This window comes from Thamnophis elegans, chromosome 4 (assembly GCF_009769535.1).
Source record: "Thamnophis elegans isolate rThaEle1 chromosome 4, rThaEle1.pri, whole genome shotgun sequence".
Lineage (NCBI taxonomy): Eukaryota > Metazoa > Chordata > Lepidosauria > Squamata > Colubridae > Thamnophis > Thamnophis elegans.
The window spans coordinates 139,290,852-139,314,194 of NC_045544.1; the positions used below are offsets into that span (position 1 = coordinate 139,290,852).

Below are 23,343 nucleotides of genomic sequence, written 5' to 3' on the forward strand. Positions count from 1 at the left end.
GGCACACTCACTTAACAATTTTCTCACGTAGCAAGCCAGATTCGCTTAACGACCTTATGATTCACTTAACACCTGCAGTGATTCGATTAACAACCCTGGCAAAAATTCTGTAAAATTGTGTGGGAGCAATGGAAATTTTGAGCTCAATGTGGGTTGTAAGTCGAGGACTATCTGTGAATCCCTTGATTAAAGGCAGCTGGCTGCGGCCTGATTTAATACTTCCCTCTGTTCCTGAGCCATGTTCCCTTTGCCGGAAACAAGCTCAGATCTCCAGCTCTTGTGTGATATTTCTGTGGATCCCATGTGAAATGCTGACATTTGGACTGGCTAGGAACCCTGACCTGGATCTCAGAACTTGGGACTGGTTTTTGATTATTCTTCCATGTGCATCTATTAAACATATAACCATTTATGTAAACCTCTTTCAGACAGCCTGTTTTGCATTCGCTGCCTGTGGCAATGTCCCAATTCTGGGAGGTGAAGTCCACACATCTGAAATTTGCTAAGATGGAGAAACACTGGCTCACACTTTTAAAAGGGGGTTGCCTGAAATTCAATCTTTAATACCTCCCTCAAATGAGGAAATATACCAAACAGGAGCATGAGAAAGTTTGAAAAGTGCTGTAAGCATCCATTTCAATCCTTATAGCCCCTAATGAAAAGATAAATAGATAGAGAAATAATGTGTGTGTGTGTGTGCGTGAGAGAGAGAGAGAGAGAGAGAGAGAAGGAGAAAAAGAGAAAGAGAAAGAGAAAGAGAAAAGAAAAAGAGAGAGAGGAAGAAAAGACAGAGAGAAAAGAAAGAGAAAGAAAGAGAGAGAAAGAGAGAGTGAGAGAAAGAAAGAAAGAGAGAGAGAGAAAGAAAGAGAGAGAGAGAGAAGGAGAAAAAGAGAAAGAGAAAGAGAAAGAGAAAAAAAAGAGAGAGAGGAAGAAAAGACAGAGAGAAAAGAAAGAGAAAGAAAGAGAGAGAAAGAGAGAGTGAGAGAAAGAAAGAAAGAGAGAGAGACAAAGAAAGAGAGAGAGAGAGAGAAGGAGAAAAAGAGAAAGAGAAAGAGAAAAGAAAAAGAGAGAGAGGAAGAAAAGACAAAGAGAGAAAAGAAAGAGAAAGAAAGAGAGAGAAAGAGAGAGTGAGAGAAACAGAGAGAGAGAGAGAAAGAAAGAAAGAAAGAGAGAGAGAGAGAGAGATCTTGAAAAATGGAAGCACAGTTGCTTTGCGAATGCTCTGTCCCAAGAACTTACCCCAATATTTGTATTATAGACAATGATATCCAGTAACGAGTTTTCTGAAGTGGTGTCCAATTCTGTGAGGTCATAAAGCGAGGACTGGACCGGGCCATAAGCCCAGTCAGTGAACTTCCTGGAAAGGCTGCGGATGGGCTTCTCCTTGATTTCTCTGCTGAGAATGTACTTCAGAATCTGAAATGATCCAAGTCAAGAAGAGAACGGATTAAGGGTCCAGACTGCGTAAAGGCAAGGAAGAGAGGGTCTCAAAAGTCCCCTCAAAGACCACCATCCTGCTCCTTAGAAGAGGTGAGCAGCACTGAAAGTTGATCCTTGCACCTCTTTCAATTTTGCACACTGGCAAAGTTGTCATTGAGGGCAGCGTTACTCAACCTCGACAACTTTAAGCCATGTGGACTTCCACTCCCAGAATTCCCCAGTCAGCATGCTTTAAAGAGGGGTGGACTTCAACTCCCAGAACTTCCCATCTAGAATGCTTATCGACGAGCAGATTTCAACTTCCAGAATTCCCCAGCCAGCATGCTTTAAGATTTCAACTCCTAGAATTGCCCAGCTAGCCTTGTACGCAGACAAATAGTCAAAATCCAGTGCAAAGTTCCAAGATCCAGATCAGAGTTGTCAGCCAGTCCCAGAGTCAGAATTTCACAAGCAGAATCCTTGCTGCCTGGGGAATTCACCAACGTCCATACAGCTTAAAGTTGCTGAGGTTAACAAACACTTTTAGGGTTCCCCGTAGGCACTAAGAAATGTAAAATGGGAGTTCCTAGATATGAACCCTGCTCAAAAATTTCATCTCTCTTCTCTGAAGAAAACAGAGGTTCGGGTTAAGGGCAGGGTGTTTCCATGGAAGAGGTCAAAAAAGTCAAGATGGAGCCAGGGTGATGCAATGAAAGCTGTATATAAACAGGATCTTGATTTTTTAAAATATCTGCTTCTTCCTGGGCCAGGAATGTAAAACTTAATTGAATACAGTTAGTCCTCAATTAAGAGTCATTCATTTAGCAACATTTCCAAGTTATAATGGCACGGGGAAAAAATGACTGCTCCTCACACTTACAACTGACAGCATTCTTGTGGTCATGTGATCAAAATTTTGGCACTTTGTAACCAGTATGTATTTATATACCTGATTTTATGACCTTTTTGCCAGGGATGTTGAGCAAATCACTGAAGTTGTGAAGAGAATCACACGGTCGTTAAGTGAATCCAGCCAGCTGGGAAGGTCACAAATGGTGATCATATGACCACGGGATGCTGCCACTATCCTGTGAACCGGTTGCCAAGTGCCCAAATTTTGATCACGCAACCATGGGGATTCTGCAACCGTCGTAAATGTGAAGACTGGTCGTGAGTCACTTTTTTTCCACTGATGTTATAACTTCAAAAAGTTACTAAATGAATGGTTGTAAGTTGAGGACTACTTGTACATACAGGTAGTCCTCGCGTTACAACCACAGTGGAGCCCAAAATTTATGCTTCTAAGTGAAACATTTGTTAAGGGAGCCACATTTTATGACTTTTCTGGCCACAGTTGTTAAGTGAATCGTAGCATTTGTTAAGTTAGCAACCGGGTTGATAAGCGAATCTGGATTCCCCCTTGTCAGAAGGTCGCCAAAGGGGATCACGTGACCCTGGGACACTGCAACCGTCATAAATGTGAGTCGGCTCCCAAGGGTCTGACTTTTGATCATGTGATCATGGGGATGCTGCAGTAGTCGTAAGTGTGACAAATTGTTGTAAGTTGCTAAGTGAATCACCACACTTGATCGGTTAACGAATCTGGCTTCCCAGTTGAGTTTGCTTTTCAAAAGGTCGCAAAAGGAGGTCAAGTGACCCTGCGACACAGCAACCCTCATAAATACGAGTCAGTTGCCAAGCATCTGAATTTGAATTACATGATTATGGGGTTTATGTAAAGATCTTAAGTATAAAAAACGGTCCTCGGTCACTTTTTTCTGTGGCGTCGTAACTTTGAACGGTCGCTAAATGAACAGTTGTAAATCGAGGATTACCCGTAGGTAGGCCTACCTCAGGGGTGACATTCAGCAGCTTCTGACAGATTCTAGAGAACCGGTAGCGGAAATTTTGAGTAGTTCGGAGAACCGGCAAATGCCACCTCTGGCTGGCCGCGCCCCATCTATTCTCTGCCTCCCGAGTCCCAGCTGATTGGGAGGGAATGGGGATTTTGCAGCATCCTTCCCCTGCCACGCCCACCAAGCCATGCCCACCAAGCCACGCCCACCAAGCCACACCACGCCCCACCAAGCCACGCCCACAGAACCGGTAGTTTAAAAAAAAATGAATTTCACTACTGGCCTACCTCTAACTTCCCGGTTTTGGCTGCGAGCTGCAGAGGCGTTAAGCCATCTTTATTCTTCATCATCTCCAAATCGCGGCTTCTGCTTTTCAAGAGGATGGTGTCATACATCCGCCGGACAAAGTCGTTTTGAGTCTTAAAGTCTTCCGCCACGGTCACCAAGGCGTGGAGGATGTTGTTCCCTCGCGCATCCTGAGACATGATGTCCGTCTTGCTGTTCTCCATCAAGAGCTGGACGATGTCCGGCTGGTTGGTGCAGGCGGCTAAAGCTAGGGGGGTCTCGCCTGCAGAGAGGATGACAAGGGACGGGGGTTTGAGATTCAACGTTCCCAATGGGCCACCTTTAGCTGAGGGGTCCTGATAATTCCTGGGGTGGGAGGGGTGTTGGTTGGTTACTTTTTATTTTTTATAGTTTCCGTTTTTTGGTTCGCCTCAATGAAAGCCCAGGAAAGTTTCAGCAAGGACTTCCAAGATCTCACAAGGTTTGAAGGAAGACGAATACAAGCAAAGTTTAATGAAGATAAAGTGGATAGATGGATGGATAGAGACAGACAGACAGATAGATAGAGATAGACAGAGGGAGATAGATGATAGATAGATAGATAGATAGATAGATAGATAGATAGATAGATAGATAGATAGATAGAAAGAAATGAATGAATAGGAGACAGACAGACAGACAGACAGACAGGAGGATGGATGGATGGACAGACCGATAGATAGATATGGATGGAGGGATAGTAGATGGATAGATAGATAGATAGATAGATAGATAGATAGATAGATAGATAGATAGATATTGAGATGGATGGGATAGTATAGTATAGTATAGTATAGTATAGTATAGTATAGTATAGTATAGTATAGTATAGTATAGGATAGGATAGGATAGGATAGGATAGGATAGGATAGGATAGGATAGGATAGGACAAGATAGAGATAGATAGATAGATAGATAGATAGATAGATAGATAGATAGATAGATAGATAGATAGATATGAATGAATAGGAGACAGACAGACAGACAGACAGACAGACAGACAGACAGACAGACAGACAGACAGGGGGATGGATGGATGGACAGACCGATAGATAGATATGGATGGAGGGATAGTAGATGGATAGATAGATAGATAGATAGATAGATAGATAGATAGATAGATAGATAGATAGATAGATAGATAGATATTGAGATGGATGGGATAGTATAGTATAGTATAGTATAGTATAGTATAGTATAGTATAGGATAGGATAGGATAGGATAGGATAGGATAGGATAGGATAGGATAGGATAGGACAAGATAGAGATAGATAGATAGATAGATAGATAGATAGATAGATAGATAGATAGATAGATAGATAGATAGATAGATATGAATGAATAGGAGACAGACAGACAGACAGACAGACAGACAGACAGACAGACAGACAGACAGACAGACGGATGGACAGACCGATAGATAGATATGGATGGAGGGATAGTAGATGGATAGATAGATAGATAGATAGATAGATAGATAGATAGATAGATAGATAGATAGATAGATAGATAGATAGATAGATATTGAGATGGATGGGATAGTATAGTATAGTATAGTATAGTATAGTATAGTATAGTATAGTATAGGATAGGATAGGATAGGATAGGATAGGATAGGATAGGATAGGATAGGATAGGACAAGATAGAGATAGATAGATAGATAGATAGATAGATAGATAGATAGATAGATAGATAGATAGATAGATAGATAGATAGATATTGAGATGGATGGGATAGTATAGTATAGTATAGTATAGTATAGTATAGTATAGTATAGGATAGGATAGGATAGGATAGGATAGGATAGGATAGGATAGGATAGGACAAGATAGAGATAGATAGATAGATAGATAGATAGATAGATAGATAGATAGATAGATAGATAGATAGATAGATAGATATGAATGAATAGGAGACAGACAGACAGACAGACAGACAGACAGACAGACAGACAGGGGGATGGATGGATGGACAGACCGATAGATAGATATGGATGGAGGGATAGTAGATGGATAGATAGATAGATAGATAGATAGATAGATAGATAGATAGATAGATAGATAGATAGATAGATAGATATTGAGATGGATGGGATAGTATAGTATAGTATAGTATAGTATAGTATAGGATAGGATAGGATAGGATAGGATAGGGTAGGACAAGATAGAGATAGATAGATAGATAGATAGATAGATAGATAGATAGATAGATAGATAGATAGATAGATAGATAGATAGATATGAATGAATAGGAGACAGACAGACAGACAGACAGACAGACAGACAGACAGACAGACAGACAGGGGGATGGATGGACGGACAGACCGATAGATAGATATGGATGGAGGGATAGTAGATGATAGATAGATAGATAGATAGATAGATAGATAGATAGATAGACAGACAGACAGACAGACAGATAGATAGATAGATAGATAGATAGATAGATAGATAGATAGATAGATAGATATTGAGATGGATGGGATAGTATAGTATAGTATAGTATAGTATAGGATAGTATAGGATAGTATAGGATAGGATATGATAGGATAGGATAGGATAGGATAGGATAGGACAGGACAGGACAGGACAGGACAGGACAGGACAGGACAGGACAGGACAGGACAAGATAGATAGAGATAGATAGATAGATAGATGATAGATAGATAGATAGATAGATAGATAGATAGATAGATAGATAGATAGATAGATAATAGATGATAGATAGATAGATAGATAGATAGATAGATAGATAGATAGATAGATAGATAGATAGATAGATATAGGGAGGGAGGGCGGGCGGGAGGGAGAGAGGGAGGGTGGAGATAGGTAAAGATGGATAGATAGATAGAAATACAGAGAAAGAACAAGAGAGTTAGAAATAGACAAACAGGCAAATAGGAGATAGATAAGGATGGATATATAGACAGAGACAGAGGGACAGAGAAGACACAGATAATGATGGGTGGATGGATTCTAGATAGGAGATAAATAAGATAGAAAGAGAATAGGAGAAAGAAAGAGGGGGGGAGAATGAGAGAAAGAAAGAAAGAAAAAGAAGAAAAGAGGGAGAGAGGGAGAAAGCAATGGATACACACAGAGAAAGATAAATAGATAGATAAATAGACAGACAGCCAGAATTTGGAATGCAAATTCCAAACAGCAGTTTGAAAAATGATGTGGTCATTTGCCTTAAGAAAAACTTTGGCAGCTTCTGCGTGGTATCCGAATACACAAGTATTTTTCTGTCAAGCAGGGAATAAAATAATTATGAAGCCAACAATCACACATTTATTTCAGTCGGCGGAAGAGCTAAGACGGATCAGCGATTGCTGAAGTAATATTTTCTTTGCCGGCGTTTCATTTGTGCAACCACACCTTGATAAATAACATAAACGGTCCTGATTAAATCTTGATTTATTATTTAAGATGTTGTTAGCATACATTTATCAAGGGGATTGTTCCATCACAACAAAGAGAACATAACAAATTGGCATTCAGTACAATTCCCGTCCCAGGAAACAAATCTTAATATTAAAGGAAAATCGGCGGTTAAGAAACACGAAATATAAACAAACCAAGCGAAAAAAATAACATCATACTTTTAAAATCACACACTGCGATTAGGAGCACAAAAAAAGGTTGTAAAATTGGGTCAGCCACAAGCTGACCTGCTTTACGACTGTCACAACTTAGGATAATTGCTAGGCTAACTGATGATCTTACGTCAAGGATGTAACTTTTGGTCATTGCTGTCCAGATGTTGCCATATTATTATATTATTTATTTTATTTGTTTGTATCCCGTCTTTATTAATTTTACAAATAAACTCAAGGAGGCAAGCATATCCAACGCACCTCCCTTCTCTTATTTTCCCTACAACAACAATTCTGTGAGGCGCGTTGGGCTAAGAGAAAGGGACTGACTCACAGTCACCCAGAGGACTTTTATGCCTAAAACAGAACTAGAACTCCTGGAAATTGATCCAATGTCACCCAGCCGCCTTTCATGGCTAAAGTGGGACTAGAACTCCATGACCCGACAAAAGTGTGCACGACAAAAGCGCGACAAAAGCGCGTTGCTAAAACTGCGATGTCATCAACACCCCGACAACAGCGCGTCGACAGAAGGGCGATTTAAGTTAAGGTAAGGGTTAGGTTTAGGGTTAGATTAGCGTTAGGGTTAGGGTTAGCGTTACGTTTAGGGTTAGGGTTAGCAGGGGTGGGTTTCAACCGGTTCGCGGCGGTCCCTGCGAACCGGTTGGTCAGCGAACCCGGAAGTAAGTAACTTCCGGGAACGGCGAAGGGCCCACCCGCCCACCCGCGCTCCTTACCGGTCTTTGAAGGCTTCTGCGCTTCCACGCAGGCACATGGCACATACAGCGCCTGCGCGATTCTCCGTGAGCAGCTTGATGGCACATACAGCGCCTGCGCGAGTCTCCGTGAGCAGCTGGAGCATCGAGCAGGCGCTAAGACGCATGCGTGAACTGCGCGCGTGCACGAGGACGCCGCCAGCCCCAGGGGTGGGATTAGCAACCCACCCCTGAGGGTTAGCGTTAGGTTTAGGGTTAGAGTTGGGTTAGGGTTAGGTTTAGGTTTACAGCGCCCTTCTGTCGGCGCGCTGTTGTCGGCGCGATTCAGCGCTCATTCGTCGGCACGGTTCAGAACTCGCGGTTTTGTCAGTGCGGTTTAGTCGGGCGTGCTTTTGTCAGTCACCCTTTTCTCGGTGAACCCTAGAACTCACCGTCTCCTGGTAATTGGTCCAAAGTCAGCCAGCCAGCTTTCAGACCTAAAGCAGAACTAGAACTCACCGTCTCCTGATGAGTGACCCAAAGTTGCCCAACCGTCTTTCATGGGACTAGAACTCACTGCCTCCTGCTTTCCAGCCTGATGCCTTAACCCTAGACCTGTGATGGCGAACCTATGTCATGCACGCCACAGGTTGCACGCAGAGCCATTTGTTAGCGCACGCGAGGCGTCGCCTTGTCAGGTCCAGCGCGCATGCGCTGGCTGGCCAGCTGACTTTGGCCTTCTTTTGAGGCGGTTTTTCGCACTCCGCAGGCTTCCTTGAAGAACCGGTGCTACGAACAAACCAAAAGTTCGGGAATGGACTCGTAGGACCTTTTTTCACCTTCAGGAGGCTTCACTGAAGGCTCAGGAGGGCAAAAACCGGCCCTACGAGCACACCGAAAGTTCGGGAATCGATTCGTAGGGCCTTTTTTCACCTTCAGGAGGCTTCCCTGAAGGCTCTGGAGGGCAAAAACGGGCCCTACGAGCAAACCGGAAGTTCGGGAATCGACTCGTAGGGCCTTTTTTCACCTTCAGGAGGCTTCCCTGAAGGCTCTGGAGGGCAAAAACGGGCCCTACGAGCAAACCGGAAGTTCGGGAATCGACTCGTAGGGCCTTTTTCCCCTTCAGGAGGCTTCACTGAAGGCTCTGGAGGGCAAAAACGGGCCCTACGAGCAAACCGGAAGTTCGGGAATCGACTCGTAGGGCCTTTTTCCCCTTCAGGAGGCTTCCCTGAAGGCTCTGGAGGGCAAAAACGGGCCCTACGAGCAAACCGGAAGTTCGGGAATCGACTCGTAGGACCTTTTTTCACCTTCAGGAGGCTTCCCTGAAGGCTCTGGAGGGCAAAAACTGGCCCTACGAGCAAACCGGAAGTTCGGGAACAGACTTCCAGTTTGCTCGTAGGGCCATTTTTCGTCTTCAAGAGGCTTCCCTAAAGGCTCCAGAGGTCAAAAATCGGCCCTACAGACAAACTGGAAGTCACCATTCCCAAACTTCTGGGTTCCAGTGTAGGTCAATTTTTCGCCCTCCGGAGGCTTCAGGGAAGGGCCTCCAGGGGGTGCTGTTTTCACCCTCTGGAGCCTGGGGAGGACAGAAAAATCACGCCAAAAGCAGGGGGGGCACACACATAGCATTATGGGAGTGGCACGCCCGCGCACGACCCCCCCTGAGCTCCCCCCCGCTTTTGGTACGGGAGCCAAAAAAGGTTAGACATCACTACCCTAGACCAAACTTGTGGTGCTGGAACCTCACAAATTGGGACACTGGGGAAACGCATGTGTTGGTTGACCATCCTGGCTTGACCTGTTAACAGCCCCTTTCCACTATAGCTCAGCTTCTGCCAGACCCTTACCAAAATAGAAGCCTTCGTGTTTGCGTTTGGGATTAAAGAAGACGCCCTGGGCATGGGCGTTGACGTCCGCGCCTTTCTCGATCAGGGTCTGCGTGATGTCGTACTGGCGTCTTTCGATGGCAATATTTAGAGCCGTCTGTCCTGGGATGGAGAAACAAAACCAGAATCATCACCTTTATTTGCAATTTTGTATATTAAAAAAATAAATAATAATAATGATTCAGATCGGTGTTTCTCAACCTTGCGCACTTCAAGAAGGGTGGGCTTCAACTCCCAGAATTCCCCATCTAGGGTGCTTTAAGAGGGGAGGACTTCCACTCCCAGAATTCCCCAGCCAGCATCTTTTAACAGGGGAGGACTTCCACTCCCAGAATCCCCCAGCCATCATGCTTTAAGAGGGGTGGACTTCCACTCCCAGAATTCCCCAGCCAGCATGCTTTAAGAGGGGAGGAGTTCCACTCCCAGAATTCCCCAGCCATCATACTTTAAGAGGGGTGGACTTCCATTCCCAGAATTCCCCAGCCAGCATGCTTTAAGAGGGGTGGGCTTCCATTCCCAGAATTCCCCAGCCAGCATGCTTTAAGAGGGGAGGACTTCCACTCCCAGAATTCCCCATCCATCAGGCTTTAAGAGGGGTGGGCTTCCACTCCCAGAATTCCCCAGACAGCATGGAGCTTCTTTCAGTGCTGTTGTAACTTTGAACGGTCACTGAATGGATTATTGTAAGTCGAGGACTTACAAGAATGAAAAGTACATACTTCCATTTATCTTCTGGGTGAATTTCTCACTAGATTGAGGGTTTTGTGTGAGTGCTAACCAGTACCTTACAATATCATTTTTTTCTCCACTACCCAGCCGAAATACTGGTAGTCCTCGACTTACAAGAATTCATTTAGTGACCATTCAAAGTTACAACGGCATAGAAAAAGAGAGACTTGCGACCGCTTTTCACACTTATGACCGTTGACGCTATCTCCAGGTCACATGATTTACATTCAAATGCTGGAACAACTCACTCACATTTATGACGGTTGCAGTGCCCCGGGAGTTACGTACATGATCTCTGTTTGCAACCTTCTGACAAGCAAAAATCAATGGGGATGCCAGATTCACTTAACAACCGGGTTACTAATTCGAGAACCACAGGGATTCACTTAACAGATGTGGCGAGAAAAGTCGTAAAACGGGGCCAGTCTCACTTAACAAATTTCTCACTTGACAACATGAATTTGGGGCTCAGTTGTGGTCGTAAGTTGAGGACTACCAGCAGAGGTGGAATGCTGCCGGTTCGCACCGGTTCAGGCGAACCAGTAGTGGCGGCGGTGCGAGGCTCCGCCCGCCCACCCTGACGTCATCGTACACGCTCCCCAGTGGTGGGATTCAAATAATTTAACAACTGGTTCTCTGCCCTAATGACCAGCAGGGTAGGTGGGGCTTGGTGGTCATGTGACCGTGTGGGCGTGGCCAACTCAACATCACTCGCATCAATGGGCACTTCGCATTAGCTGTTACAATGTAACAAGGGTTAACCGGAGAGGCAGTTTCTGTAAGCAGGGCAATAAAGATTAGGCTAGAAACAACACCAGAATGTTTCTTTCCTGCCTTCCTTACAGGATTAGCCCTGTAAAGTGGGGAAAAAACAAAATGAGATTTCTTCCAACAACCGGTTCTCCGAACTGCTTAGAAAGTTACCAACCGGTTCTCCTAAATAGGTGCGAACCGGCTGAATCCCACCACTGGCGCTCCCACTACCAAACCAGTAGTGAAGAGACTAGAGTACCATTCCTGACTACGAGGGATGCAGGAGGGAAGCAATTCTCTGGCATTGTTTTGCAAAATTTTCAACCCTAAATATAATGATGAGAATCGCTGGGAATTGTAACCAGCTCTACAGCTCGGTAAAAATTAGGCTGTGTGTGTGTGTGTGTGTGTTTAAAAGCACAATGACTATACGTGTATCCTTTCCCCCCCCCTCACTTTTCAAAAAAGAAGGATAATAAATAAATGATTGATTATTGTTAATTTTAATTGAATTTTTTAAAATGTTATTGTTAATCTTAATTGGGTTTGTTTTTTGGATACTCTATCTAATTTTTTAAAAACTTTTGTAACATGTGTTTTTTTTTTAATGTTGTACGCCGCCCTGAGTCCTTTGGGAGAAGAGCCGAGGTGGCGCAGTGGTTAGGGTGCAGTACTGCAGGCCACTTCAGCTGACTGTTATCTGCAGTTCGACGGTTCTAATCTCACCGGCTCAAGGTTGACTCAGCCTTCCATCCTTCCGAGGTGGGTGAAATGAGGACCCAGACTGTGGGGGCGATATGCTGACTCTGTAAACCGCTTAGAGAAGACTGAAAGCCCTATGAAGCGGTATATAAGTCTAACTGCTAACTAATTGCTATTGCTATTCTCCCCCCCGGGGAGAATACCCCCGGGGATGTGGACAAGGCCATGAGAGCTGTAAGTACCTCCACCTGCGTCCTGGATCCGTGTCCCTCATGGCTGGTTACTAACTGCAGTGAGGTGACACGAGGCTGGATCCAGGCGGTTGTAACCGCCTCCCTTCGGGAGGGGAACTTCCCCGCCACACTGAAAGCGGCGGTGGTGAGACCCCTCCTGAAGAAACCATCCTTGGATCCAGCTGTTCTTAATAGCTATCGTCCAGTCTCCAACCTTCCATTTCTGGGGAAGGTTGTTGAGAAGGTGGTGGCCTTCCAGCTCCAACGGTCCTTGGAGGAAGCAAACTACCTAGACCCCTTCCAGTCAGGCTTCAGGCCCGGTTACAGCACAGAAACCGCTTTGGTCGCATTGATGGATGATCTCTGGAGAGCCAGAGATGAAGGACGTTCCTCCATCCTGGTCCTCCTTGACCTCTCAGCGGCTTTCGATACCATCGACCATGGTATCCTTCTGCGACGACTGCGGGAGGTGGGAGTGGGAGGCACCGTGCTACGGTGGTTCTCCTCCTACCTCTCGGACAGGTCGCAGTCGGTGTTAGTGGGGGGGCAGAGATCGTCCCCTAGGCCCCTAAATTATGGGGTGCCTCAGGGCTCGGTCTTATCCCCCCTACTATTCAACATCTACATGAAACCGCTGGGAGAGATCATCCGCAGGCACGGGATTAGATACCATCAATATGCGGACGATACTCAATTGTATCTGTCCGCCCCGTGCCAACTCAATGAAGCGGTGGACGTGATGTGCCGGGGCCTTGAGGCCGTCATGGACTGGATGAGGGTTAACAAGCTTGTGCTCAACCCAGAAAAGACCGAGTGGCTGTTGTGTTTCCCTCCCAAAGATTTGGCTACTGTTCCACCACTCAGGCTGGGGGGTCAAATTTTATACCCCTCAGAGAGGGTTCGCAACTTGGGAGTCCTCCTGGATCCACAGCTGTCATTTGACCACCACTTAACGGCTGTGACCAGGGGGGCGTTCGCCCAGGTTCGCCTGGTGCGCCAGTTGCGACCCTACCTGAATCGGGAGGCTCTCACAACAGTCACTCGGGCCCTTGTGACCTCTAGGCTGGAATACTGCAATGTGCTCTACATGGGGCTGCCCTTGAAGAGCATCCGGCGACTTCAGCTAGTGCAGAATGCAGCCGCGCGAGTGATTGCGGGTGCACCCCGATTCACCCGCATTACACCTATCCTCCGCGAGCTGCACTGGCTACCTGTTGATCTCCGGATGCGCTTCAAGGTGCTATTAATCACCCATAAAGCCCTACATGGCAGTGGATCTGGATACTTGAGAGACCGCCTTCTGCCAATTACATCCCTGCGACCGATAAGATCCCATAGATTAGGCCTCCTCCGCATTCCATCGGCCAGCCAGTGTCGGCTGGCAACTACAAGGAGGAGGGCCTTCTCAGCAGTAGCCCCGACCCTTTGGAACGAGCTCCCCGTGGAGATTCGTACCCTCTCCACCGTCCAGGCCTTCCGCATAGCCTTGAAGAACTGGCTCGCCCGTCAGGCCTGGGGATAGGATAGTTGCCCCTCCCGAATGATGAATGTATGTTGTTTGCTATTTTATTACATGTTGTCCTACTGTCTGTATTCCCCCCCTTCCCAGTTTTTGTGTGAGCCGCCCTGAGTCCCCTCAGGGAAAAGGGCGGCCTACAAATTCTAATAAAATTCTAAAAAAAAAAAAAAAATTCCCCCCCCCCCCCCCCCGATTGAGCTCACAGCAAAATTTTCAACCCTAAATATAATGATGAGAATAGCTGGGAATTGCTATTGCTATTGCTATAAATCCAATAAACAACAAGATATATGTTAAAATTAAATATGTATATTGAAAAGGAATTATAAACGCCATCAACGTAAAAGGGAGCTTGCTCAGAGGCTGAAATACACCAAGTAAATGAGATGAAGAGTGCGAAGTAGAGGAGAGAAGTAAGGGAAGAAGAGAGAGATAGGAGAGAGGGTAGGGGGAGGAAGAAGAGGAGAGAAAGAAGGAGTGGAAAGAGGAGAGGGAAGGAGGAGAGCGGAAGGGGAAGGGGAAGTAGAGAAGAGAAGGGCGACAGAGGGAAGAAAGGAGGTAGGGAGGGGGAGAAGAGAGGGAGAAGAAAGTGATTTGATAAGGGACAAATATGGTGTACGGAGAGCAGAAGAGCCAGTAATTGTTTTGGGGAGTTGATGGTAAGGTGAATTGATGTAAACATTGAATAATACAATACGATGTCGGCCAGGGGTGGGTTTCTCGCCCCGTTCCAACCGGTTCGGTTGGAACGGGGCCGGCGGCGTCCTCGTGCACGCGCGCGGTGCCCGCATGCGTACTAGCGTCTGTGCGATGCTCCAGCTGCTCCTGGAGGATCACGCAGGCGCTGTATGCGTCCTGCGCATGCGTGGAAGCGCAGAACTCGTCAAAACCGGGTAAGGAGCGCAGGCACGCGGGTGGGCCCTTCGCCGTTTCCGGAAGTTGCTTACTTCCGGGTTCGCCGACCAACCGGTTCGCAGGGACCGCCGCGAACCGGTTGAAACCCACCCCTGATGTCGGCTATGTAATAGTATATGTGGTTATATGTTATGAAAATGAAAAAATAAAAAACTTTATATATACAGTATATATAAAATAATTTTTTTAACCCTGGCGCCAATACCTCTGTAGGCTTCCTCCGTGTAGGCCGCGTTAATGAGTTTTTCGAGGATTTGATTTTCTTCGGCAAACGACAGCAGCATATTCACAATTTCTTTGGTGTTCTGGTTGATGTTCAGCAGGGCTTTCATTAGACAGGTCTTCCCGGTGTCTGAAGAGGTCATTTTATTCATCAGATATTCTGCAAAATAAGGATAAAATTATGCTGGATCGCCCTCTGTGTTAATTAAGGGCTGATTGGGAACACTACCGCCATGTAATGAGGAGGAAATTACCAATCCCTTTCTTGGGAGGCAAATGAGAAGGCATAATTGTACCAAAAGCTCATTTAAAAAATAATAACAATAAAGTAATTGCAGGTATCCGGTCATTGCGGTGATGGGGATCCAAACGATTGTTCATAGGGCAGGGTGCAAAAAAAAATTAGTTTCTTATTGTGAATGGACTAAGCTTGCCATTCTGGATAAAAATATTCATGGAAGTCCAGAACATTCTAGAGAAATACCCAGAACATTCTGAAGGAGAGCCAGAGCATTCTAGAGGAAATCAGAACTTTCTAGAGAAAACCAGAACATTTAGGGAAAACAGGAAGAGTCTGAAGAAAGATGGAATTTTCTAGAGAGAAAAAAACCAGAACAGAATGTTCTGGAAAATACCACAACTTTCCAGAGAAAACTAGACCGTTTTGGAGAAAACCAAACTTTCTAGAGAAAAGCCAGAACATTTTGAAGGAAAGCCAGAACATTGAAGGAAATAACAACTTTCTAGAGGGGAAAAAAACAAACCAAGAACATTCTGAAGGAAAGCCAGAGCATTCTAGAGGAAACCAGAACTTTCCAGAGAAAACCAGAGCATTCTAGAGGAAACCAGAACTTTCCAGAGAAAACCAGAACGTTCTAGAGAAAACCAGAACGTTCTAGAGAAAACAGGAACATTCTGAAGAAAGACTTAATTTTCTAGCAAAAAAACCAGGACAGAATGTTCAGGGCAAAACCAGAACTTTCTAGAGAAAACCAAACCTTCCGGGGCAAAACCAGAACTTTCTAGAGAAAAGCCAGAACATTCTGAAGGAAAGACACTGAAGGAAATAACAACTTTCGAGAGAGAGAAAAAACAAAGAACGTTCTGAAGGAAGTCCGGAATATTCTGAAGAATGCCAGAATTTTCTAGAAAAAAACCAGAACAGAATGTTTGGGGAAATACCAGAACTTTCCAGAGAATACCAGACCGTTCTGAAGAAACACCAAACCTCCCTGGAGAAAACCAGAACATCTTGGCAAGAGCCAAGGTGGCGCAGTGGTTAAAGTGCTGTACTGCAGCCACTTCAGCTGACTGTTATCTGCAGTTCAGCGGTTCTAATCTCACTGGTTCAGGGTTGACTCAGCCTTCCATCCTTCCGAGGTGGGTGAAATGAGGACCCAGACTGTGGGGGACGATATGCTGACTCTGTAAACCGCTTAGAGAGGGCTGAAAGCCCTATGAAGCGGTATATAAGTCTAACTGCTATTGCTATTGCTATTCTGGATTAAGTCAGAACATTCTGGACAAAACCAGGATTTTCTTGAGCAAAGCGGAACATTTTAGAGGACCAGACTTTCTAGAGAGAACCAGAACATCCTCAAGAATAGCAGAACATTACAGGGAACTCTGGAACATTCCAAGGAATTCTGGAACATTCCATCTCTCTCCCCATCTTACACCACCAGAAACAATTTCTTGCTTTCGAAGAGTTACTTCATCAAACTATTGAATCCCCTCCCAAAAGATCTACGTCCTACCATGTCCCCAATCAGATATTTTATTTACCGTATATACTCGAGTATAAGCCGACCCGAATATAAGCCGAGGCACCTAATTTTACCCCAAAAAGCTGGAAAAGTTATTGACTCGAGTATAAGCCTAGGGTGGGAAATGCAGCAGCTACGGTAAATTTCAAAAATAAAAAATCAGTGTTATTTGAAACTCAAAGTTATGTTTATTCAAGGGACCCGCTTAATTAAAGTGTTCTATAATATCAGTATGACTTATAATACTGCAAGTCTGCAATATTAAAATACTTGTATAGGGGATCCCCGGGATCCCCCGAAGAGATCAAATCACAACCAGTATGCCACCTTCTTGGTATATTGTTTTTATTTTCACTGAGTTTTTAAAAATGAGCATTATTTCACCCTTTTTTTCTTTATGTTTGATTGGTATCTGCAATTTGTGTTAATTCTGTTCATACATATAATATAAATGAAAAACCCAGCTCTCTTAAAAAATATTTTAAGTTCTTTCTGGTGCTCCCTTTTAGAATTGGCCAACTAATATTTCTGTTCGCCCAACTAATGTCAGGCAGAGTTAACTGAAAAAGTAATTTTTCATGAAAGGACATTTTCCTAGGATTTTAATTGTTCTTACTGTCAGATTTCTCCTTATTTCCAGCTTGAGTCTCCTTCTGACAAGTTTCCATTGCTTCTTGTCCTGTCCTCAGGTGCTATTGCTGCCGCCGCCTCCTCCTCCTCCTCCAACAGCACCAGCACATTTGCTGCCCAGCGCTGCGGCTGAGGTGAAGCCGCCAAAGCTCCCGCTGGCGCCCCCGCAGCGTTGGGCGGATATCCGGCAGTGCTGTTGGAGGAGGAGGAGGCGAACCAGCCTGCCATCGCCGGCCACCGCTAGCCCTGCCGCTCTTCCCACCCCCTTCCAAGCCCCACAGGTCGTCCCATTCAAGTTATTGGGCGTCAACACCGCCACGTTTCCCCCAAGCCATCGCATTCGAATTAATGGACTTCTAATCCCCTCTCTGGGAGTCGCTTTCCCCGGGTTTACCCTATTTCGACTACCGAGGAGTCTTGCGGCCGCTGAGCCTCCCATTTCCTCTGCCCCGCCATTTCCCCTTCGCTCAAGAAGGCGCTAAGCAGAGACGCCCGCGACGGCGAGAACGGCTTGTTTATTTCCAGCCGCTGAGAAGACTTGCTTGCACTCAAACGCGCCTTTAAGCCGCGTCCATAAATACAAGCCGAGCCTTCTCGCTGCGTTCCCAGCTTCGGGCCGACCCGAGAGAAAAACAAACCAACCGAAGTACATTTTCTCTTAGCAGAGGCTTCCCCTCAAGGGGCGGCGCGGGAAAAGCCTTCCTAAGCGCCCCAAGAATTCTCGGAGGGGGGAAGGTTGGGAGGAATGGAAGCGCCCCAATGGCGGGGCGACTGAGGAAAAAGCCGCCTCTCCACTCCTCTCCCCCTCGCCCCTCTTCTTAGTTCTCACCGGAGAGGCGGCTTTATTTCTCCCCAAACTCCCCCACCCACATGAAAGCCCCCATCTCCACTAATGCCTTGAAAATTCAGCCGCGTAGGGAAAGCACATTCCATCGCATGCTTTCTCCGCGGCGCACCCCGCAGACGCCAATCCAGCGGAACCACCGCTCGCCTGCTGCCTCCCCACAATTATCAGCGAGGCGTCGCTGGAATTCACACACACACACAAACACCAGAAAAGCCTCGAGAAAAGGGGGGGGTACAACCTCCCCTTTTCGCTCCCGTTAAAACAGCCGGGTTAGGCTGGCGGAGGGGCACGAAGATGGGGGTGTGGTGGAGGCGCCCGTCCTCCTGCCTTGAAGCAGCCGTAGACAGGCTCGCGCCGGCTGCGCAATCTTAACAACCTTTCCCTGGAAAACCAGCTGTTTCCCCCGACCTGATTCCTGCGTGCGTTGCATCAAACTAAGGCTAGGGATCCGACGGATTCCCACCTTGGACAAACAACAGCAATTGTTATTGTTGTTGTTATTATTATTATCATTATTTATCTCGAATGTCATCTTTCCTTGATCCCAACGACCAGGTGTCTCGTTTTAGCCGTCCGCTCATACCCCACCCCACCCCGCCTTCCCAAGCCGCTTGATGCTGGTAAGCACAGGAAGAATGGGGAGAAAACTTAAAACTAGCTACCGTATGGCGATGGCAGGCTGGAATCCCCTCTCCAAGGGATCCCCGTGCAGAAAATGCGGGGAGCAGCAGCGAAGCCCCGGGGCTTCGCTGCTCCATCCGCTGGACTGTGGGGCTTGGAAGGGGGTGGGAAGAGCGGCAGGGCTAGCGGTGGCCGGCGATGGCAGGCTGGTTCGCCTCCTCCTCCTCCAACAGGCAACAGCACTGCCGGATCCAGTTGTAGACTCGAGTATAAGCCGAGGCGGCTTTTTTCAGCCCAAAAAGTGGGCTGAAAAACTCGGCTTATACTCGAGTATATACGGTAATTGTTTATTTATTTATGTCCCGCCTTTACTGCGTTTTACAAATACGTCAAGGCGATGAACATATCCAACACATCTTCCTCTTCCTGTTTTCCTCACAACAACAACCCTGTGAGGTGGATTGGGTTCAGAGAGAGGGGGACTAGCTCAAAGTCACCCAGTCAACTTTCATACCTAAGGCAGTACTAGAACTCCCCGTCTCCTGATGATTGGCCCAAAGTCACTCACTCGTGTTCATGGCTAAGTCGGGACTAGAATTCCCCGTCTCCAGGTAATTGGTCCAAAGTCACTCACTCACTTTCATGGCTAAAGCAGCACTAGAACTCCCCATCTCCTGGTGACTGGCCCAAAATCACTTACCCACTTTCATACCTAAGGTAGTACTAGAATTCCCCATCTCCTGATGATTAGCCCAAAGTCACTCACTCGCTTTCATGGCTAAGTCGGGACTAGAATTCCCTGTCTCCTAGTAATTGGTCCAAAGTCACTCACTCACTTTCATGGCTAAAGCAACACTAGAACTCCCCATCTCCTGGTAATTGGTCCAAAGTCACTCACTCGCGTTCATGGCTAAAGCAGCACTAGAACTCCCTATCTCCTGGTGACTGGCCCAAAATCACTTACCCACTTTCATACCTAAGGTGCTACTAGAATTCCCCATCTCCTGATGATTGGCCCAAAGTCACTCACTCGCTTTCATGGCTAAGTCGGGACTACAATTCCCCGTCTCCTGGTAATTGGTCCAAAGTCACTCACTCACTTTCATGGCTAAAGCAACACTAGAACTCCCCATCTCCTGGTGACTGGCCCAAAATCACATACCCACTTTCATGGCTAAGGCAGGACTAGAACTCACCGTCTCCTGGTGATTGGCCCGAAGTCACACATCCAACTTTCCTACCTCAGGTAAAACTACAACTCACCGACTCCTGGTTCCTAGCCTTAACCACTGGACCAAACTCATAAAAAATGGGTCACTTCTTCCACTATTCTCTGGACATTTTTGACAATGATGCCCCTAAATGCAACCCTCATAAGCCCACTTCCCCCACCCCGAAGGGGGTGCCTTTTTCGTTCTCGGCATCCAAGTCCCCTAAAATTATTCCGGCCACGGAATTCACCTTTTCTTCCCTTGCAGAGGTAGAGGAAAGGGTACCAACCTTGGACGGTCAGGTTTTGGCACCTGTGCGACCGGTCCTTCATTTCTGCCAGAATGCTCTGGAGGTCCTCCAAATTCCCTTCCGAAACCGCCCGGAAGAGATATTTTTTCAACTTCTTACGACGACTGTTCGGCTGAGCGTTTTGGGTTGAATTGATGCTGCGGAACAAGGGGGAAAATGTGGGTGCTTTTTGGGGTGCAGACTAAGGAAGGGGCAAGCCGCATCTCCCCGTTTGGGGGGGGGCGTATGGTTTTTTGGCACGAGGGGCTCATCGGACTGGCCTACCTAGGCAGGCTGTTGTGCAACCAATAATAAAATTGCTCATTAAAACACACACAGGCTAAAAAACAATATGCCTGTATTTTTCGGAGTATAAGATGCAGCGGAGTATAAGACGCACCAAGGTTTTGAAGAGGCAAATTTTTTTAAAAAAGGTTTTGCACTCTGCAGATCTCCCAAAAACGGCCCGTTTTTTTGCAAAAACGGCCCGTTTTTTTTTTCTTTAAAAAAAGGCATGAATAGCCTTTAGGAGGTTTGTAGAGTGCTCCTGAGGGCTGGAGGAGCAAAATTGAGCCCAAAACAGCCCATTTTTCGCTCATTTTTGCTCTCCCCAGCCCCCAGGAGCACTGTAGGAGCCTCCTAAAGGCTACGCATGGCCATTTTTGTGAAGGGGCGGGATTTCGGGAGGCAAAAAATGCTGTATTCAGTGTATAAGACGCACCCAGATTTTTCAGCCAGATTTTTGAGGGAAAAATAACTTTTTATTATTATATAAGTAAAAAGTAAACACATATAACTGGACCCATGTTTCCTCTAGATGCCCTTCCAATCAATTTTTGGAAACCTTGAGGTCAGGCAACATCAGGAGAAGGAGATATAATCAATAATTCCAAGCAAGTCTGGCAATTAATCTATAGCGGAGTTCCGAAACCGTAGCAACTTCAACATGGATTGACTGAAACATCACTGGCTGGGGAATTCTGGGAGTGGAAGTCCAGCCCTCTTAAAGCAATCTGGCTGAGAATTCTGGGAATTGAAATCCACCCCTTTTAAAGCATTCTGGCTGGGGGATTCTGGGAGTGGAAGCCCACCCCTCTTTAAGCATTTTGGCTGGGGGATTCTGGGAGTGGAAGTCAACCCCTCTTAAAGCATTCTGGCTGGGGGATTCTGGGAGTGGAAGTCCACCCCTCTTAAAGCAATCTGGCTGAGAATTCTGGGAATTGAAATCCACCCCTCTTAAAGCATGCTAACTGGGGAATTTTGGTGAAGCCCACCATCTTCAGGTCACCAAGACTGACCTACAGGCTGACCCATAGGCTCCCACCTCACAGATTCTCCCACCGTCACCGGCTACCCCAAGAACACATGCCTTGCCTTACCAACAACTCTCAGCATTTGGGGTATATTCCGTCATATCATCCTGGATCGATTGGGGAGAATCCATATCTTCGCAATTGGCGGAGGCACTGTGTGGAAAAGAAACGCAAAAGAATTTCTCCTCCTTCATCATCATCATGTCAGCGTTCCAAGTATCATGCAGAATTAAATCAGAGTCCAAGGCAAAATGATCCTTAAAGTTCCAATTTAATAAGTCAGACATCTTGGCACATCTGTGGAATCCCAATTCTGGAAGTTACCTAGGATTCCCACCCAGTTGAAAGTTCATGATCTTGCCCCCACACCCACAAATCCATCACATGGTCCAATCTTCTTCTTCCACGCTGGTATCTCCACCCAGCTGGTTCCGGTCAGGTGCAGAGGTGCGGAGACAAAAGATGAGCTTGGGCTTCTAAAAAAGAATGACAACAACACATTCCACCATCCTACTCCTTTCTATTCCCCCCTCCCAACAACTACACTAATGAAACGGCATAATGAAATAAGAGAGAGTGTGGCAGGCTAAAGATCCTAAATGGGATATAACTGCAGGCCTGACACATCATTTAACAACTCCATAATCTCTTGCAGAATGGAGTTTGGGCTACTGAATGAAGCTAACAGAGCATTTAATGGCCGGTTGCCCTTCTTGTCACCAATGCGGAGTTTTGTTCAGCACATATGTTCTCATTGTGCTCAGAGAGAGGAACATCTCCCTACGTGAAACTTATAATAAGGAGAAACGCACATTTAATTAGTCATATATTAACCGCAGCTAGAGTTGCATTTGCACAATATTGGAAAAGTGGAGAGATTTCTACTGAGGAGAAGGTGATTAGGAAACTATTAGAACATGCAGAAATCAATAGACTAACATTAGCAATTAAGGAGAAAGAACAAACTGATTATTATACGATATGGGAAGTGTTTTACCAATGGTTAGAGAACAAAAAAAAAAGGGAAATTGGAAGTAAAAGAAGATGGTAAAAAGAAGAATAGGAAATATATCAAGATAGAGATAAGAATAAAATGACAATTGTTAGTACTAGTATTACGAGAATAACTATGTTTAAATTATTGTATTGTATTTTTGTTAGAAGGTGTGCTAAGAAGGGAATGAAGAGCTTTGCCATGTTTAACTGTCCAAGGTATTATAATTTGTGGAAGGATGTTGCAGAGAAATACTTGTACTTAGATGACACACTGCTTAAGGAAAGATGGAATGTTTAGAGTTTTAAAATTGAAAAATGAATGAAACACTTTATCTAAAAACTAATCTGCCTCTACCTACCTAGGATTGAACTCACAGCCTACAATACAATACAATAGCAGAGTTGGAAGGGACCTTGGAGGTCTTCTAGTCCAACCCCCTGCCTAGGCAGGAAACCCTATACCGTTCCAGACAAATGGCTATCCAACATCTTCTTAAAGACTTCCAGTGTTGGGGCATTCACAGCTTCTGGAGGCAACTTCTGTTCCACTGGTTAATTGTTCTCACTGTCAGGAAATTTCTCCTCCGTTCTAAGTTGCTTCTCTCCTTGATTAGTTTCCACCCATTGCTTCTTGTTCTGCCCTCAGGTGCCTTGGAGAATAGCTTGACTCCCTCTTCTTTGTGGCAACCCCTGAGTCCTCCTCTGTCTGGGCTGCCTTCCCTTGGATTCCTGCACAGAGCAGCGGGTTGGACTAGATGACCTCCAAGGTACCCTTCCCATGCTAGGCTTTAATGATTCAAAGCTCCTGAGGAAAGCCTCG

At 45.8% G+C, this 23,343-nt stretch overlaps 1 protein-coding gene across 1 annotated transcript in view; it reads right to left on the reverse strand.

Moving 5' to 3' along the window:
* The window catches only part of TRPV3 (transient receptor potential cation channel subfamily V member 3), a 39,377-nt gene extending 17,647 nt beyond the window's left edge, over positions 1 to 21,730 (reverse strand). Inside the window, exons 1-6 of the mRNA XM_032216137.1 lie at positions 21,594 to 21,730; positions 20,215 to 20,372; positions 14,834 to 15,010; positions 9,739 to 9,879; positions 3,563 to 3,843; positions 1,240 to 1,416 (exon numbers count right to left, since the gene is read on the reverse strand). Of these exons, the coding sequence (XP_032072028.1) occupies positions 1,240 to 1,416; positions 3,563 to 3,843; positions 9,739 to 9,879; positions 14,834 to 15,010; positions 20,215 to 20,372; positions 21,594 to 21,730 (1,071 nt within the window). The remainder of the gene's footprint in view (positions 1 to 1,239; positions 1,417 to 3,562; positions 3,844 to 9,738; positions 9,880 to 14,833; positions 15,011 to 20,214; positions 20,373 to 21,593) is intronic.
* Between the last annotated feature and the right edge of the window lie 1,613 nt (positions 21,731 to 23,343).